This window comes from Halichoerus grypus, chromosome 5 (genome assembly GCF_964656455.1).
Source record: "Halichoerus grypus chromosome 5, mHalGry1.hap1.1, whole genome shotgun sequence".
Classification (NCBI taxonomy): domain Eukaryota; kingdom Metazoa; phylum Chordata; class Mammalia; order Carnivora; family Phocidae; genus Halichoerus; species Halichoerus grypus.
This window is the reverse complement of record NC_135716.1, coordinates 158835407-158855011: the sequence shown is the minus strand read 5'-3', so window position 1 is coordinate 158855011 and position 19605 is coordinate 158835407. Positions and strand designations below refer to the sequence as shown.

Genomic DNA, 19605 nt, shown 5'->3' with positions numbered 1-19605 from the left:
AGTACGGCTCTGCTCAGAGCTAGGATGCCAGCCTGACATAGTGAAGGGGCCAAGCTGTTTGTCGGCTTAGCTGGGCCCTCCTGAGTTCCTGCTATATTGGTTGCTTAAAGTTGTAAAGTCTTCTCTATGCAAACTTTAAGTAAGAAAAAATATGATAGCTGAGGACACAAGATCTGATTTTGAGCCTTAAAATAATACTCCTTCTTTTCTCTCATCTCTTTAATCATATTCACACATATACATGCACGCACACATGCACGAATGTCTGAGGATACAGAGGGTTTCAATCATTCCAGTATCCAAACAGTCCCTGATATGCTCAAATTCCGACCTCAGGCCTGGCTGCTGAAACAGATCTTCCTGCAAAAAAAAAAAAGAAAGAAAAGAAAGTCACCACATAATTACATTCTCAGGATATCAGCCATGATCTCCTGACCTAGAAATATGATCACCACCAAGGTGCAAAAAGGGAGCAGTGACGTGAGGCCTTTGAATCAACCAGTAAACAATCTGATAAAGTTAGGGCTGATGCGGCTAACTCATCTTGCAGGCTTTCCCGAGCATGCTCCCATGACAGGTCTTCAAAGTCATAAAACATCTATTATAAAACTATAGGTAGGGCATACTACTCACAACAGTAAGGGAAAACTTAAAACTATGTTTCCTGCAGTGTTGTGGAAGGATTAACCAAAAAAAGAAAAACATGAAGAAAATATATCATTTTTTTTTTTTTTAAGATTTTTTATTTATTTGACAGAGAGAGACATAGCGAGAGAGAGAACACAAGCAGGGGGAGTGGGAGAGGGAGAAGCAGGCTTCCCGCGGAGCAGGGAGCCCAACGCGGGGCTCGATCCCAGGACCCTGGGACCATGACCTGAGCCGAAGGCAGACACTTAACGACTGAGCCACACAGGCGCCCCGAAAATATATCATTTATAAGATAGAAAAAGTTAAAAAGACACCACCTTGCTTTGTGAAAACAAGATTATGGCAATAAAGGTATTTCCATTAGTCCTAGCATGCCTTTATTAATTTGTTTTATTAAATGACTTAATGCCACATAACTGAAAATAATATTCTATGTATTGTTCAAGTTATACTTGAAAGGAGCTCTATGGAGAAGGCAGACTACTAGCACAGGACTTAAGAATGTGACTTCTGTCCTCGATTCAGCAGCACATACACTAAAACTAGGACAATACAGAGAAGATTAGCATGGCCCCTGCGTAAGACTGTGACGTCTATAGCCAGACTCCCTGGGTTCAAATCCCCATCCTGCCCATTTATCAGCTCTGGGATTTTGACCAAGTTACTTAGCCTTCTGGACCTCTGGTTCTTCATCTGAGAGCTATCATGAGAATGAACTGAGGCAATGCTGTTAAACACTTAGAATAGTGTTTGGGACACTGTAATAATAAGGGGGGGGGGCAGGGCAGTGGGGCGGGGGGGGAGTAAAAACAGAATGTCGTAAGAACATACGTTGCTCCCAAGTGGTAAAGCTGTGGTAGACTATAGTTTGTATTAGTCTCCCTATATGAATGAGTCAGTGAAACTGACTGATTTGATCTCATGAAGCTTGCCCAAATCACTCTAGAAATCAGGCCTCCTGACTCATGGCCTGGGGGCTCCATCTGGTCTCCTGCCTCCGTCTGGCTTATCAACAAGGTAGCCCCTCCCATTCCCAGAAACTGGCAAGAGTTCATCAAAAGGAGAGCAGGCTGACATCTTGAGAAGAATCCAGATGGCTCTCTACTTGGAGGACCCCAGAGGCCAGGGGAGGGAACATGCTGTACCGAGAAGGCCATCCTATGCAAGGCTGCTTCCCTTGGGGGTAATCAAGTGCTCTATGTAATAGCAAGGTCTCGTGTGGGTGTGAAACATGAACCTATCTGTCCCCACTCACTCCCTCGGGAAGGGACAGCTTTCCACAGATTCCTTGGGGTAAAAGCTTCTTACACCAAAAGTTCTTGGGGCTGATGCTCTTCCCCAAGGCAGTCTGGCCTCAATCAGGTCTGACTGCTTAACCGCCACCTACCTGCTGGACAGCATTTTGGTACAGGTAATCAACCATCATCCAGAGCTCTTTGGGGATTCCCAAGGGGTTCTCCAACTGGACCCCATCATCTTCAGTCTGTAGGGGCATTAGAGTCTGAAAAGAAATAAAAAGTATAATACAAAGGCCAACCAATGGACCTTCTGACGGGCTGGCTCCAGGAGAATACAAGATAATGGGGGCAGCAAACCCACGGAGGAGGGAAAGCACTTCAATCCCCTAAGCAAACATTCCACAGGCAAAAAAATGAAATTAGGTGGCATAATCAAGGTACAGAAGGTGATTTTTGAGAATTAGGAGTGGGTTATGGCAAGCAGTTTCAATAAATCAGGTGAAATATGCATCATCTTCTTTGAAAAAACATCCTGCCAAGAGCATTTCACTGTCAGAAACAGGGAGACAGTGTGGTCTGGTGCAGTAAGGGCAGAAACTTAGGAGTCCAAAAACCTAAATGTAGGGGCCAGGTCCACTGTTAACTCACCATGTGACCTGTGACCAATCACTCTTCTTACTAAAGGCCTCTGTTTTCATCTTATATAATGGAGAGGATAGAAATCAAGAGTCCCTAAATTAAAAAGTGCATTGGAATGGGGGGGGATATGCACATTACTATAAATCGGCTCTAAAGTAGAGTCCTTGTATTCAAATTGTCTCCATAGGAGTCTTTTACATCTCAGAAAATTTAGTTCAGGATGATGACCAAGTAATGATTAAAACAAAAAAAAGGAATAAAATCATGGGCCAGGGAAGCTTCGTATCTTAGTATCCATGGCTGAGTTTCTGTGATATACTATATGTGAAAGACTGAGAATATCTTGCTTCACTGGCTTGGCTGCTACAGTTATATATGCTTCCATATGGCATGAAACTCACCAGCTCTCTAATTGTTTCCTGTGGCAGGTCCAAGATCGGCTCCCTCATGTAGCACAATGTATGAATGGGAGATCCAAAACAGCTGGGCAGGTAGTTCCCAGACACAGACAGAAGGTAATCCTTTCCCCTGTCCAAGTGCAAAACCAGAATGTCTTCGATTTTGTCTTCACCTGAGTTGAGCTTTGTAGCTGTGGTCTTATTTACAAATAGCTCCAATTCAATCTCAATGGCAGAATCTGAAGAAAAACATTAGAAGTAACATTGGCTGGTGGGAGGCCAAGAGGAAAGGGGGAAAGAGGACAGCAGGGACAAGGATCAGGCACAAAGGGCTGGGAAAGGGTATCAGAGGTATCAGCCAACCAACAAGTATGTATGTGCTCAGCACTCAGGGGACACATGAACAAGGAGTTTATAGTCCAAGTGGGGATATAAAAACAACAAACAAAAACATGTGAAGAGGCAACTGCTATGAAATTCAAGTACAAAGGAGCACAGCTCAAGTTAGAATTATTAATACAATCAGAAGGCATGGATCAAAGAGCTTGCCCTGGGCCAGGTCACATGAAGACACCTGATCCCGGAGAAAATATAATGCAAGTATCAGCCTGTGAATTGTCCACAAAACAGGCTTTCATCCCTCTGCCACACAGCATGATGCAGAGTGCAAAGGAGAAGTTAGGGGAAAGACACGAATGGTACATTCCAGGGCCAGATATAATTTCTGGATTACCACCCCGTTATCTTTCCCTACAAGAGCAGACGCTGGGAGCTGATTATAGTGAGGCAGACAGTGAAAATGGGTCCTTCAAGAGCAGCACCTGCTTCCCAGCGATCTTCTGTCTTCTCTTTCTGTGAAATTATGGAACACACACATGGCTGAGAAAGCTTTCAAGCTGACCTCATGCCCCTTCCTGTTTTATTTCTTATTTATGGATGGTTCCCCCACAGGGCTTTTAGAAGTTTCGATCAGACAACAAATGCTCAGAAACAAAAAAAGCTTACTTGAGAAAAATAAACAGTCGGGGTAGAGTGTTCCCCAAACCAGCAACCAGGAACCTGGGAACGGAGGCCTCACCTGGCAGGAGGAAGCCTCTGCTGGGGTTGGCATTCAGCCACTGCTTACAGTAAGACTTTTCATCAGGCTTGTTGATAAATTCAAACTGACAGGGAACTTGTCCATTTTGAATTGTAAAGGACTGTACTTGCAACTGCATGTACTTCACATTCTGAAAACAGAACTGGGAACAGGCCCGGGACCAGTCAGATCAATGCCCTCTTCTTGGCGACCCGCCCAGCCACCCCAACTGGGCTATCTTTGCCTTGTCTGGAAAAACAATGAAGGACCACCTCTTTCAAATCATGTTTCTGCTTTAAGTATGTCCCTGGGAGGCCACGGCGGTCTGTGTTTAACCCAGAAACCCAAAAACTTAGGTTGTTTTATAAATAAATTTCCTGAGGGAATCAAAGTTCGAACCTTCTATTTTCTATACCCAAAGACCATTTCCAAAATACCTTTACAAATTCCACCCCCAAACATAAAGACCAAGCACATCCTTCCAAGTAGCTGGACATCTAAGGCATTAAAAAATACCCACACCATAAATCCCCATGACTGACTTCTTGACATTGTCCATTCTGAATGATCTATGCTGTAGCTCCTCCACGAAAAATCTTCTGCCCTAACTTGACTTCCCCCACCGCCCATCCCTTTTCTACACTGCCTGCCCTCCCACCAACACCGGTGTGTGTACCCAAGAAATTGTGACTCAACTTAATCTTGGTCAAAGCAAAACATCCAGAGGAAGACAACCGCCTGCAAGAATACAGACCAGCTATACTAAAATCAAACAAAACATCTTTTGGCTCATCTGTGCCATCATTTAAATCATGAATGGCCCATATGTGGGTGAAATCTATGAGCCACAAAGGTCAAAGGCTTCTGATACAGAAGATCAGGAGAAGAACACAATCTAAACCAACAACCCCCCTCTCCTCTCAGCTAACACCAGCAGCTTCACTGTAACTAGAGGCGGCCCGTCGAAAAGACTGGAGTCCAGGGGTCGGACAGGTGGCTCCTAGATTTCTGAGGCCTCGCAGATGAGATTTAAGTTCTACAAATAGAAGAGCCTGTTGCCAATATTCTCAACATGTCCTTCCTACCTCTCGCTTAGAAAGGGACACAGAAGGAATGTTGGCATTTTCCATCTTGTCCAGGGAGCGAACAATCTCCTCCAGAGTCTTCCGGTAACGTTCTTCGTTGACCATCTTCACCTGGGAGGGAAATAGCGGAGCCTGAGTGCCTTCTGCCCGTTTCCTCCTTTTCAGGAAAGAGGACATGCTGGGCACTGGGCAAGAGCAGTTGGCAGCCACACAGAAAGTGAAGACCAAATAGATTTAATTAACAAAGAACCCAATTAACAATAGACTCAGAGGGGTCCTCCAGAGGCCGAGCTTGTGATGAAGTCAACTGCTTCCTTGATGAGCAGGGAGAAGACGCAGGGGTGGAAGCCTGGTGGGCAGCTCTGCCTGGGTCGCAGCTCTAGAGCAGAAAGATGCCCAGTGACTAGCTCTACTTCGTTTGCTGCTATCCACAGGCCTGTGGCGAGAAACCTCTAGGGTTTGATTTCAAATAGCATTTCTCAAGTTTTTGTAACCTGTGTTCCAACGGCCAAGATTTTGTCAGGCTTTCCCTTCTGTATTGTGAGTTATAAACACAATTTTTGTCACTTTCCAATAAGAAAACTGTACCATTCATTAGGCTTTTTCAAGCTACTCACACCCTCACAGATTCTGATATGCCTCTACCTGAACCCTTGAGAATGGATAATATAAAGAAACAGAAATCACAGAAGAAGGGATAATGAGCAAAAAGATGTTCAACCTCACTAGCAATCAAAGAAATGTGATCTAGAATAGTGAAAGATCTCCTTCTTTTGGCTCCCTGGGTTGGCAGAAATTTAAGACAGGTAAAATCCAATATTCGCCAGGGTGTGGGAAATAAGCTCATATAGAGTTGGCAGAGGTGGGAGGATGAGGGAACTCTACCTTTACTGACATGGAAAGATCTCCTAAGACATAGTCAGTAGGGGAAAAAAAAGATGTTCTCTCAGGACAATATGTGTAATATGATCTCTTTTACAAAAAGAACAAAACATCCTCTATGTTGTATATAGAATACGGACATGTTTGTAAATGCATAGAAAAAGTCCTGGAAAGATACAGTCCAAAAAGCAAAGGGGAACTTCCATAAACACAGAAATTTATAGTATAATTAGGAATTAAATTTAAATTAGAACAATTTTTTTTTTAAATTTTTAAGTAACCTCTATGCCCAACGTGGGCTCGAACTCACAACCCCAAGATCAAGAGTCGCATGCTCTATGGACTGAGCCCGCCAGGTGCCCCTAAAAACAATTTTTAAGAGCTTTCTCATACAGAGGGGGGAGGAGACCAGAACGACAGAAGTGGTGTTGGTTATGAGAACCAATTCCCATAGAGTGCTCATGACAGGTGTCACCTGCCCACCTACCCCGATGTCAAACACTGAGCTGACAGGCTTGTGGTCACTGGTCTTCAGGGCCATGTGGCTCTGGTAACTCAGCTGAGTGATGTTCTTCCCTTTCCAGAGGACCCGGTCACACCAGGCAGGAGCACGACACTTCTCACTGAAATGCAAAGTCCGCACTGGGGGCCCACACAGGCATAGCAGCCCCCGCTGCGTGGCCGGCGCCCCGGTGCAGCTGCGGAATGAGGGGCCAGGGCCTTCAAGTCCACGCGGCCCGAGGGATCCGAGAAGGCACAGTGATTCGGGCCCACCAGGGGATAGCATGTACCCTGTGGGTGTCACCGAAAACAGCTGTGAGGGCTCCAAGGCAAACGCTGTTCAGAATGACTCTCTGTTCTTTTACCCTCCTATGGGGAGGAGATGAAAAAGGCAATCTGGAAGTAAGTACTCTGCTTGACACAGGCTCTGAATTCCTACGGCCTCGGTTATAATCCTGGTTCTATACTAGCCTGCTTGGGAGGCTCTTTATCTTATTTTTATCTCTTTTCTTTTAAGATTTTTTTTATTTTTAAGTAATCTCTACACCCAATGTGGGGCTTGTACTCATGACCCCAAGATCAAGAGTCGCATGCTCCACCGCCCAAGACAGCCAGACGCCCCTTAGAAGACTCTAATTTCTGCATGCCTCAGTTCCCCGATCTCAAAGCTGAGGATTATAAATCACACCTCCTTCAGCTGCCAGCTGAAGGATGAAGTGAGGTAACAGAGGTAAAGGGTATGAAATAATGGGAGGCATACCAGAAGCACTAATGCAACGTGATAAACTCCCATGTAATGACCAAGTACAAGCTAAGCGGGTTGGAGTCATCCTATCCCCCTAAGCATAGCTGAAAAGTAAATCATAACGGAACAAGGCTAAGGCGGTCAAAAAGAAAACATGCAGGAAGACAGAGCTGCTGAATGAGCAGACACTGACGGAAGATGTTTGACCCCAGAGTGCAAAACACGGGGAAGTCACAGGAATCCTATCCTCCTTCTTTAGGCCCACAGGGACAAGTGCCTCTCTAAATTCTGGGGTTTCCATTTGCTCAGCCCCCCGGAAGAAACCCCCTACCTACCTGGTATCCCAGTCATCGGAGCCAGTATCATACTTATAGGTAGGCTGGAACGTGAGCTCGCCTTCAATGAAGCCTTCAAAGACAGCCTTGGTAGCCATCTGAGTTTTCAGCTATAAGAAAGAATGGAAGGGCGGGGGGGAAACACCTCAGAATAAAAAAATCAAACCTTGAATTAGCAGAGGAAAGGAAATCAATCTGGAATCTGAACACTGACCCAAAGGGAAAGGCCCATGAGAAAGCTATCCTATAAGATCTTGAGAACTAGGGGCGCCTGGGTGGCTCAGTCGTTAAGCATCTGCCTTCAGCACAGGTCATGATCCCAGGGTCCTGGGATCGAGGCCCAAATCGGGCTCCTTGCTCAGCGGGAAGCCTGCTTCTCCCTCTCCCACTCCCCCTGCTTGTGCTCCCTCTCTCGCTGTGTCTCTCTCTGTCAAATAAATAAATAAAATCTTTAAAAAAAAAAAAAAGATCTTGAGAACTAAATCCTAGGAAGGGGAGTGAGTTGACCACTCCTTTGCCTCTTGTACATTTTTTTTTTTTTTTTTAAGATTTTATTTATTTATTTGACAGAGAGAGAGAGACAGCTAGAGAGGGAACACAAGCAGGGGGAGTGGGAGAGGGAGAAGCAGGCTTCCCGCCGAGCAGGGAGCCCGATGAGGGGCTCAATCCCAGAACCCTGGGATCATGACCTGAGCCGAAGGCAGACGCTTAACGACTGAGCCACCCAGGCGCCCCTCTTGTACAGTTTTTAAGGCTCTTTTATAAGAGGATACCTGCATCCAGGGGGCCTGAGTACCATCTTGCTGAGATGTCCCTAAGAGGATCAGGTACCAACAGACACAGAGCTTTTCCTTCCAAGTATCAGATATTTATTTCATCTGTGTAACACAGCTGTTCCCACTGTACAGAGAGAACTACACAGAAAAAGGTCTGGGAAGGTACAGTCCAAAAACAAAGGGGAACTTCCAGGTGTCTAAAAATAAATAGTAGAAGTATACCAAAACAAGTATGAATTAAATTTAAACAATTTTCTAAAGGAGTTTATCAGATGAGTTATATGAACTAGGGGAAGCTCTGTGCCTTGATTTCTCCCATCTGCAAATTTTGGATTTGTAATAGAATCTGTCTCTCAGGGCTGTTGGAAAGAACTGTCAACTTAGAATGGCGCCTGGCACATTCTGAGAAGAGCCAGCATTCCTCCTACTGGACTCATTTTGGGAGCTCCTTCCAGATCACACTTGCAGCAAGATTAACAACCACAGGTGCTCCTGCCTCCTCCGTGAAGGACCAAGCTCGGCCCAGTGTGGACTGATGAAGAACTGTCAGCTCACACTGGAGACGGGGCAGCTGCGCAGGGGACAACATTGTCAAGTTCCCCAAAATATGAATTCCTAAAAAAACTACTAAGGAAAAAGCCACAGAAATAATAAAAATGTAGATATTAACTTAGGATGATTCTTAAATTGGTATACGTAGACCTCAAAACCATCTGGGAAGTAGCGAACACACGAAACAGGTACTGTTAACTTGAAGAAAGACCAGAAAAGAAGGCAAAAGGAGGTGGGTATGAAACCACCAGGGAAGTTATTAGAACGCCTCACTCCGGAATCCAGATGCAATAGACAGTTACAGAGCAGACTGGCTTAATGCTGAAACGGGGATTAAAGAGGAAAAAAAGGTAATTTACCAAGGAAAGGAACAGGTGAGAAAAATGGGCCAAAAAAGATATTATTCCATAAAGAAAGACTTAACAAAGTTGAGATTTTTTTTCCCTTTGATTGATGTGCACTGGGGGACAAAAATGTTAACAGGAAGATTCAGACTGATGACAATACGAAGGCGGCTACAGACTAAAAATGACCCTGACCACTTGAACAGTTTTGAAATCCACTGAGAGGGGTAGCCTAAAGAAAGTCAGCGAGACACAGATTGCTCCTTCCTGTGAAACGGCTGGTGCTCTAAGCAAGAAACGCCGACCCCAACCACAGCAGAGAGCTGCAGCTTAGAGAACTGGTTTCTGTCGTATGTGAAGAAAACCGCTCAGGAAGAAGAGTGGTCATTTACACTGGACAAGTCTGGTGAGAGCAGGAGGGGGCAAGGCAGGCTCACTCAGAAAACAACAAATCATCTTAAACATACCAACTGTCTTTATGAGAAGCTTGGTACCCCTTCAGCCCCTACTGGAATGAATGAATGAATGAGCACCGGGGAAAGGGGTTGAGAGAGAGAGAGAGAGAGATCGAGACAGAGAACACACACGCTCTTGCCCCCCAGGAGGATGAGGCACCTTGAGGGAAGAGCCAACGGGGGGACAGCCGTGGACAAGGGAATGCAGGTGAAAGGAGAAACGGCTGGTCATCAGCTCCTCGGGGAAACCTACCCAGCCGAGGAAGAAGAGGCCGAAGGTTGGCAAGCCAGGCCTTCCTGTGCCCTCACAGTGGGGGGACAGTTGCCGAAGAAGGCACAGGTGGCCATCTGTACCTGATCATACGCATACAGGGTTTGAAAGTCCTTCTCCTCGATGAGGTTTTTCACCGTCTCCACATCCAGCTCTTCTATCCTGTAGTTGAGGTCCCCCAGCCACAAGATCACACTGTGCGGACAGAACACAAAGGTCACAGGTTGAGGAGGAATTTCACCTATCCTAGCCAGCATACTTCTGACAGAAGGGCCCTGAGGCTCAGCTTCTTGGGAGCTGGGAGGGAAGTGACTCTGCTGTTTGGGAAATCTTTTCTTTTGCCGCCCCATTTCACATCACGGCTAACATGCTGCTTACTCAGTGACCCTTTGCTCCAGGTTCATCAGAAACAGCCTTGAGTTGTCCTGGACTGTTTTACGCTGTGTGGTTGCAAAGATAGTCTAATAAGATCTAAAAGAAAGACAACCATTTACCTCATTCCTGGGAAAAAGCACAAAAGATCAAATACTGGGAGTCATGTTGGTAGCTTGGGGGCCCCAAACCAGATGATGCCATGATGTCGCCGCCATGCACATGACAGTCCACAAAACACACTCTCAGCCTTTGTTTCTAGAATTGAGTCCCTCTGAAACAAAGCTCAACCTGTACAGTGGAGTCTGGGTTTAACACCCACTGTATCATCGGTTGGCTCTTTCTGCAAAGTGTGACAGGTGTTTTATCACACCTGCTGCTTCGGGAGAAGGGTAGCTGGACATTCCCAGGTGACAGTGCACAGCCCATAAAGTCCAGTCCTGCGCCATCTGAAGCCCGCAGCCGGGTCATCAGCGAACCCGCACAGCAGGATGCACGCACCAAGATAAATGCATCCACAAGCTAACAGCGGACAAACCGACATGCAAGCTGCAAGCTCCCAAACTAGGATGCTGGAGGTCCAGCAGAACGGAAGCCACACTCCCTGCTAGGTTCCCTGGAGAAGGAAAGCCATCCTGTCAGCTTCCAGAACACCAGTGAGCTCAAGACCGTTCCGCCACCGCAGCAGGCGGGATGAGAAGCTTGCATCTGTGTACTCCCTGGCAGACACCATGGCCTCAGGGGCTTCTTCCTTTTTCTAAAAGAAGTGGCACAAGCTCCAAGTGTTACTGTAAGGTCTGAAATTCTAATATGCCTTGATCTGAGACATACAGAACGTTTTAGAGATAAACGAAACAAAGAAAACAAAGATTAGCCCAAGATGCTCCAAGCAGCTGTAATTGCAGCTTTGTAACGTTGACTCAAGAGGTATAAGAGACTAAGTGAAGGCGGACCACCGCAGTCCAAATCTCAATTACATGTGCTTCTGGAAAGAAACTGGCATGTAATATCCTAAAACATACTTCTGAAACCTGGACTTGAGACGCTCGCTCTTTGCTTGCTTTCCTCGTGATGTTTAATCAAGGCAGACCCACGTTAAAATAAATCTGACACATTTTCTGGGGACAAATGATGTGTGAGAAAGATTCTAGAGGTCTGCCCGATGGTAAGTTAAGACACGGAAATTTTCCACGAGACATAATCTGCGTGTAAGTGAGCGTTAGCTGGAGGTCCCACTCCGGCAGCGGGAAGCCTCCCCCAGGCACCTCCCTGACAAAACAGACAGGCCCCAACTCTGCACAGCCGGAGCGGCAAACTGCTTGGGGGCTGAGCCCAGACTCACTCGTGCTTGCTGATGGTGAGAGGGGGAAGGCCTGGGTCAATCTGACAAAACTGCATTCGAGAACAGATGTCTTTATAGTCCTGGTTCCTCCTCTCATACTCTTCTGTGTGGGCTGCCAAGTGAGAATTCACGACGCAGATGCTGGTGTTGTGGAACTGGAACCTGATGGCCACGCCTCCTTTGTTACCCTACGGGAAAGAGCCCGAAAGAATCCAATTCACAACCTCAAGGGGGCAGCCATTTAAATCTGCACGTTTTCAACATGTTTTCTCTTCAAAATAATCATGAGAGCTAAGTGAAGCAGTGTTACTATCTGTATTTTATTTTTTAATTTTCTTAGAGAGGGAGAGAGACAATCTCCAGCAAACTCCCAGCTGAGCGCAGAGCCCGACACAGGGCTGGATCTCACGACCCTGGGACTGTGACCTGAGCAGAAATCAAGAGTCGGGCACTGGGCGCCTGGGTGGCTCAGATGGTTAAGCGTCTGCCTTCGGCTCAGGTCATGATCCCAGAGTCCTGGGATCGAGTCCCACATCGGGCTCCCTGCTCGGAAGGGAGCCTGCTTCTCCCTCTGCCTCTGCGTCTGTCTCTCTCTCTCTGACTCTCATGAATAAATAAATAAAACATTAAAAAAAAAAAAAAAAAAAGAGTCAGGCACTTAACCGACTAAGCCACCCAGGCGCCCCTATTGTCCATATTTTAACAGGTAGGAAAACAAATCGAAGAAAGCAGAGTGGCTAGCCAGTCAGTGGCAAAGCCGAGTCCACTTTTCACTAAATCACAGGCAAACCACATGCCTGCCCTTCTCCACAGGAAGCTAAGCTCTTGCAGAACCTAAAAGCAGGACTTTAGGAGCCTCAAGAAGAGGAAACGCACACCTGTGATCAGCGTTCTTTCTGTATCTTGGTTTCCCAACATAGTTTCTGCGAGCAATTTCATGGGGGAAATGGACACATCAACTCTGGTGTGGAGTAGACACGGATACATGCTAAATCAGTCAGCAGCTCACTAAAATACGATTTCTAAGGGGTCCGCTCCACCTAGCCCTGCTTGAGGGCACCATTCATCTTGTCACACCAGCACCCTCAAACTAGGACGCACTCAGTCACAGTATCATGAGAGGCAGGGCCAAAACCTTAGGGATCAAGCATACCAACCAAAAACTCACCATCCTCCCCATGATTCCTGTCCCCACGGTCTCGGCCTCCACCTCGGAGATGTGCGCTGCATGCTCATGTCTGACATACAGCAGCAGCATAATCCCCACCAGTCGGATGAGCTTCACCTGGACAACAGAGCCAAACATTCCGGTCACACCATGAACTAGAAATCGAAAATAGGAAGAACTATCCCAGAAGGAAAGTGGTCTCGAAGCCGGCTGAGGACACTGATGTGTTTCCTTCTCCACAGGAGGAACACAGGGTAATCACTTGTGCAGCTCACCGAGCATGCTCCAGGATAACCTGAGCAGCCTACCGGTGCCCAGACCTGCATCTTTCCTACCCAGAGAACCTCTTTTGGAGGACTTGGACTTGAAATAATTAGGACGGGCTTATGATAAAGGTCACAGATCTTCGAATTTCCTTGCATGGCAACCTAAAATTAAGGGTCACTGACCCCTCGCTTACCTTTGCATACTTGGCATCTGGGTGAAGACCTTCTGATACAGCTTTAAACCACTCTTCCTCCTTCGGGGTATCATGGAAGAAAAAGGCTTCCTTACTCAGATCAAGCTCCTGGAACCTGTAACAAGCAGCAAGCAGTCAGAGTAGAGAAGAGTAATGTGCAAGACAACACGTCCTCAGATTGAGTTAGGCACCTGTGTCCTCACTTTCTAGCTAAACTGCAGGGCCCTCAAGAGGGGAGAAAAATAAATACGTGGAGCCAAGGGACTAAATGCTAAGAAACTACCAGCGCTTTCATGAGCAGCTACCCATTTCCTTTCCATAACCAGCCCGTGAAGCAGTCACAAGTGTCTCCATTTTACACCTGAGACTACTAGTTCACACAAGCACCATATGGCAAACTGGGGGCCAAGCCTAGGTCTATATAAATTCCAAATTCTAGGCCCTTCCCACTTTACCATACAGGCTCCTTTGCTGCCCCCTCCCCATTCCCAGGCCTAGGACAGTGGTAGGAAGATAATATGTATGGAAGAAAAAAATGACTGACTGATGGACTTTTTTTTTTCTTTTTAAAGCTAACCTTCCTGGAACACCTGGGTGGCTCAGTCAGTTAAGTGTCCGACGCTTAATTTCAGCTTGGGTCATGATCCTGAGATCAAGCCCCGCATCTTGGGGTTCTCTCTCTCCCTCTCCCTCTGCCCCTCCCCACACACTCTAAAAAAATTTAAAATAATTTTTTAAAATTAAATAAATAATTCTTAAAAATAAATTAAATAAATTTAAAAAATAAAGCTGGGGTGTCTGGGTGGCTCAGTCGGTTAAGCGTCTGCCTTCGGCTCAGGTCATGATCCCGGAGTCCTGGGATCGAGTCCTGCATTGGGCTCCTTGCTTAGCAGGGAGTCTGCTTCTCCCTCTCCCTCTGCCTGCTGCTCCCCGTCCTTGTCCTCTCTCTCTCTGTCCAATGAATAAATAAAATCTTAAAAATAAATAAATAAAGCTAACCTTCCTTCCCTGGCAAAAGATATTTCTGCTTTATGACCAACAAAGTGCTGAATGTCTAAGTAGACAGTTTGAGGTGTAGTGATTTTAAGAGGGCTGCACTAAAAATTAAATAATAGCATTGAAATGCCAAGCACATCACTTTAATGGTGCCAGAAATTTGTTTATTTCCAGGAAGAACATCAAACAGAGAAGCAGCTGTTATTAAGCACATGCTCATTTTTCAATTCCTTCACCTGCTGTGAAGACTCGGTTATACATTCATGTCCTTGTCCCTTCCGCCCAGCTACATTTTCTAGAGATGGAGAGGCAGAACTGAGAAGAGAAGCACTCACCCCACACAGTACACATCTGGGGCCGGGATCCCATGGCTTAGCCAGGGCCGGAGGCCTTCTTTGGGGGACTGGCCATTCACATTGTATGTTCCCACAAAAAACCTGTCAGCAAAGAGAACTGATCAGTCACTTGGGGAGACTATGGAGATGACAGGGGAAAGCATCCTACGCTGACTTTGCCCAGTTTCAGTCTCTTTGGAGTCAAAGTTTAAGACCTAAGAAATGTCACACCTGACCTGGACCGAGGACTGTGGCACCAAAGGGTGACTTGCAGTCTGCCATGATATCTGTTGTTTTTGTGATAACTTCAAACAGTATAGGGCTATTGGGAACATTCCTATTTAGCTTTGGCAGCCACTAGAGAACTGTAATCCACAAAATGATTCCTTACCCTGTGTGTGCGAGGGAAATGAAAAAACAACGAAAAGTACCTTGGTAATTATCTTCAGAAGGAAAGCAACAGCAGCGTTCACCATAATTGACTGTTTATATACCTGGAAGCAATGTCACTTTGTGTTATAGTCCCCCTGCACTGATTTAAAAGGATCTAGCAGAATCCTGCAACCTCTATTCATTTAACTTTCGGTAATCCTGTCTAAAAAGATTACCAAACACTACCTTCAATTTACTAACTTCAGTTTAAATGACTTTCTTCAAAGGCCCAGAATGACCAAGAGATACACAAATTTCAGGATATCATTCCTTCTTCTGTCCTATATACCTCTTCAAATAATACCGTGACTATTTGCAAATTGTGTGACTCCCGCTATGCCACACCCACCACTGTGCCTGTCCAGGCAAGACACAGAATAAATGGCTGCTCATGAAGACTGAAAGGAAATGATCATCTAGAGAATGATGGGTGAGATGCTGTAGAAGGATCTACTTACAAATCTAGGGTATGGGGGCGGCAGGGGGGTGCTGAAATTTCAGAGAGCTGAACGATCATTTTGCTTTGAAAACAGTCTGCCCAGTTAGCTACCTGAAGTTCTGGATATAGGTATAATCCTCTTCTTTCTGCACTAGACGTGATTTCACTATTGTATCTCGTAGCCCGAACTTCTGCATGGATAAAATGTGAGCCTTGTCTGATACCGTGATAGTGGAGGAGCGAACCAGGTCGGTGATTTCATACTTGGATTTATTCTGTCTAGAAAAACAGACAGACAAAAATTTATCATATCCTGATGAGTCCCCCATGACAAAATACATGAACCTGAAGCTTCCACACACAAGTATCTGAGTCACAGAAGATGAACGAGGCCAAAGTCAAATGTATTTACTAAAAAAACCCCACTATGTCTATGTGCAATTAAGTAAACTTCTATGTTGTTGATTGTATAGCACATTGGTCCGGAGATTTTCTGATAGAGAGCTCAGATCAGAGGGGACCTTGAAGACATTCTGATCTAATCCCTTCCTTTTCCAAATAAGAAAAATGAGATCTAGCATCATCAATGATCCACCCAGTTGGATGGCAGCAGAGTATGGATTAGAACCCAGATTTGACAGTACTCTTTCTAGACCCTACTGCCTCATGTAACGAGACTTATAAAACTATCCAGATCCTTTGACTTGACAATTCTACTGTATCTCTATTCCACAGGAATAATCTGAAATAAAAGAAGAGCAATGAAAGTTTGTATTTCATGATTATTTGTGTAGTTTTAATAGTCAAACTAAAAATTATTCAAATGCCAACATTTGAAGTTAAGCAAAATTTAAAATTTGACACATTTATCTAACAGAATCCTAATAAAAGTGCAAGAAACTTTTGCTGAACATTACTTAATGAATTAAGATACATAAAGCACTTGCAACAACTGCTGGCCCTGAATAAAGACCACCTAAGTATCTGATATTATATCCTCAAGTACATACTAATTACAGCTATGTAAAAATGTATCTATGTCTATCAAAAAGGCTCAAGGTGAACTGAGAATGACAGATCTAGCTACATTTAAAGTTCAGGGATTGTTCCTTGCTGCTTAAGTGCATAAAAATACTGACACAAACAAGCAAGTTTTTTATCTTGACCAGATGATTTTGGCTATGAGCAGTAGGGGGCACTGGTGTACAGACTAAATATGATAGCACATCAGGAAAAAAACGAAAGTAAATAAAAACAGAAAAAAAGAAGTATATTCAGAGTCAGGAAACTCCTAAAAGAATGGGAGGGAGAAACAAAAATGTTTCTAATCTTCTACATTTCTAAGGTAGAGTTAGACTGCCAGTTTCAAATCCTAGATGGGCTACTTGCTAGTTCTGGATCTTGAGTAAATTATATAGTCTCTTCTTCACCTGTTTCTGTAGCTGTAAAATGAAGAAGACAATGGTACCTATCTTTTAGGTTAAAATAAGATAATCCAGGTAAGAGCATGGTGCCTGGCATACACACAGTCAATGCTCAATAAATGTCCAACATTTCTTAAACCAGCTACCCTGGGACAACTTACATCACGCACAGTAATGGTCTCAGTTCTATACTGAGGAAAACTTTGGCCTTAGGAAGTACAAATGAAGGGACAGCTGCATTACCTCGTGAGCAAGTTGTCTGGTGTATCCTGACCCCAAGAGCTTGGGTCCACAAGCAGGCCTCTCTTATCTGACCTTGAATCATCAAAGTCAGAAACACCTAAGGGGAGGTGGAAGGAATGAAAACATGCTTACACAGACTTTAACACAGAGACCACAGCTTCTCCAATTGTTGTCTAGAGATCACTGGTTGTGCACATAGTGCTTGAAAGCATAGGAAAGGCAGATGGTGGTGTCTTGTGGAGCACAAGAGAGAGGGCAAAAAAAACAAGCATTTCATCCAGAGATCTTTACTTCTGAAAACATAACTATCCCAGCTGGTCTGACTCCCTTTTCTTAGAGACAGAATGCATTACAGAAAGATTAAAACTGTGCAATCTGCAGACCTAAGTTCCATCACCAGCTCTACTATTTATTGGCCTTCTGACTTCAGGCAAGTCATCCAACCTCTCTCAACCTCGGTGACTTGACCTGTCCTGCCCTTATCACAGGTTTACTGCCGGGATCAAATAGCTGACATGTGAATAAGCACTTTGGAAGCCATACAGCATATTATGAAATATAAGATAGTGATCTCATTTCCATTTACTCCAAGTGGGACTTCAAGTTCAAGGAGGAAAGAGGCAAGGGTCAGAGATCTGACACTGGAAAGGGTCTAAGTGCTCTAGAGAATAGGAAGTGCTTGTCACTGTTAATAAATTCCCTCAAAAACCAAAGAGCAAACCAAGGACTTTTAATAAATAAATACTTTGGGACAGTTGTTAAACCAAGATAAACCTAAAAAGAAAAAGTAATCTGCCAATAGCTTCTTTGCTCCTTAAAAGCCAAATCTCTTGTCCACAGAAAACAGCATGGAGAGGCCACAGAAAGCGGCTGCTTCAACACACAAGTTAAGGAGCACTGGAGGCATGAACCATCACGAAAGAATTCTGCCCTGAAGACTATTACTAAAAATGGATTTTTTGACCATGCATTCACAGGAACAAGAACACACACACACACACACACAATTTGAAATATGAAAATAATGATATTTCAATACCTCCAATCAATCACCACGGCCTTTCAATTTTGTTTCCTGAATGCCTCTCAAATCAATATATTCCGGGATGCCTGGGTGGCTCAATCGTTAAGCGTCTGCCTTCAGCTCAGGTCATGATCCCAGGGTCCTGGGATCGAGCCCCGCATCAGGCTCCCTGCTCAGCGGGGAGCCTGCTTCTCCCTCTCCCACTCCCCCTGCTTGTGATCCTCTCTCGCTGTCTCTCTCTCTCTGTCAAATAAATAAATAAAAATCTTTAAAAACATATATATTCCAATGTGGCCCTATTAGCCCACGTTACCAACATCTCCCTGGAATGACTTCAAACTAATCTCCTGGCCTCCTTTCTCACCCCACCATCTCTGACCCAATTTCTACACTGTGGCCAGAGGATTTTTTGAAAAAGGAAGGCTAATCACATCACTTAAGACCTTTTAAGAGCTTCCCATTGAATAAACTCAAACCTCCCAGTACGGCTGCCAAGTTTCCCTCCAGTCTGGATCCCACCTGCCCACCTGCATCTCTCACCATAGTCCTCTGGCTCCCCACCTCCTTGAATGCCATAGTCTATGCATATTAAAGTTACTGCAGTTACACTGCAATCCCATCAGAAACCCACTTCCTTCTTTCATTTTGCTTTACACAGCTAACTCCTACCCATCCCAGGCCAGGGGTAAGCAGACTTCTCTGCAGAAGGCCAGAGCGTAAATGTCGGAGGCTCTGCAGGCCGCACCGTCTCCATCACAACGATTTGATCCTGCTGTCACAGGGTAAAGGAGCCACGAGCATGGCTGTGTTCCAGGAAAACTTTATTTATGGACATTGAAAGCTGAAGATTACATAATTTTTACAAGTCACAAAATATGAATCTCTTTTAATTCTTTTCAAACATTTAAAACTATAAAAACTATTCTTAGCTCACAGGCTGTAAAAAAGCAGGCAGTGAGCTAGATTTGGCCCACGGACTGTACTTAGCCAAGCCCTGCCCGTAGACCACATCTCAGAGCTCACTCCTTCTAAGATGCCTTCTCTAACTCCCCCTAGATCAGGTCAGATGCCCTACCACTGGTGTTCCCACAGCTCCCTGCATGTCTCATTATAGCCTCAACTGCTGTGTATTATAATGTTTGTTCCCCAGTTAGACTGTAAGCTTACTGAGGACAGGACTATGTCTGATTTATTCATCACTGTATCCCCATCACCCAGCACACCAGCCTGCACATAATAAGCAGTTCAGTCACTCAACAATTCAACAGAAAATACTGGATGAACATGGATTCCTTATGTGTCTTATATAAATATGTAACATCTAAGCTCAAGTCTGTAGTATTCTTTTGGAATGTTTCAGGTCATCTTCCCATTGTCTTCAGCATACAACAGAAATAAGGCAGAACTTGTTTCTAGAATTCTA

At 44.9% G+C, this 19605-nt stretch overlaps 1 protein-coding gene and 1 non-coding gene across 4 annotated transcripts in view; one reads left to right on the top strand and one right to left on the bottom strand.

The window, feature by feature from the left end:
* Window positions 1-19605, bottom strand: part of INPP5B (inositol polyphosphate-5-phosphatase B) — a 46502-nt gene that overhangs the window by 2500 nt on the left and 24397 nt on the right. For all 3 annotated transcript variants that reach the window (XM_036119034.2, XM_078073392.1, XM_078073393.1), the window contains 14 exons: window positions 17159-17255; window positions 15603-15770; window positions 14621-14722; window positions 13290-13404; window positions 12830-12946; window positions 11662-11849; window positions 10031-10142; window positions 7550-7659; window positions 6456-6591; window positions 5087-5197; window positions 4002-4164; window positions 2927-3162; window positions 2036-2149; window positions 276-360 (listed from right to left, as the gene is read on the bottom strand). In XM_036119034.2, coding sequence (XP_035974927.2) covers window positions 276-360; window positions 2036-2149; window positions 2927-3162; window positions 4002-4164; window positions 5087-5197; window positions 6456-6591; window positions 7550-7659; window positions 10031-10142; window positions 11662-11849; window positions 12830-12946; window positions 13290-13404; window positions 14621-14722; window positions 15603-15770; window positions 17159-17255 — 1854 coding nt within the window. The remainder of the gene's footprint in view (window positions 1-275; window positions 361-2035; window positions 2150-2926; window positions 3163-4001; window positions 4165-5086; window positions 5198-6455; window positions 6592-7549; window positions 7660-10030; window positions 10143-11661; window positions 11850-12829; window positions 12947-13289; window positions 13405-14620; window positions 14723-15602; window positions 15771-17158; window positions 17256-19605) is intronic.
* On the top strand, window positions 1161-1268 carry LOC118552570 (U6 spliceosomal RNA). The gene has a single exon (XR_004925602.1). It is a non-coding gene; the product is annotated as a U6 spliceosomal RNA (small nuclear RNA).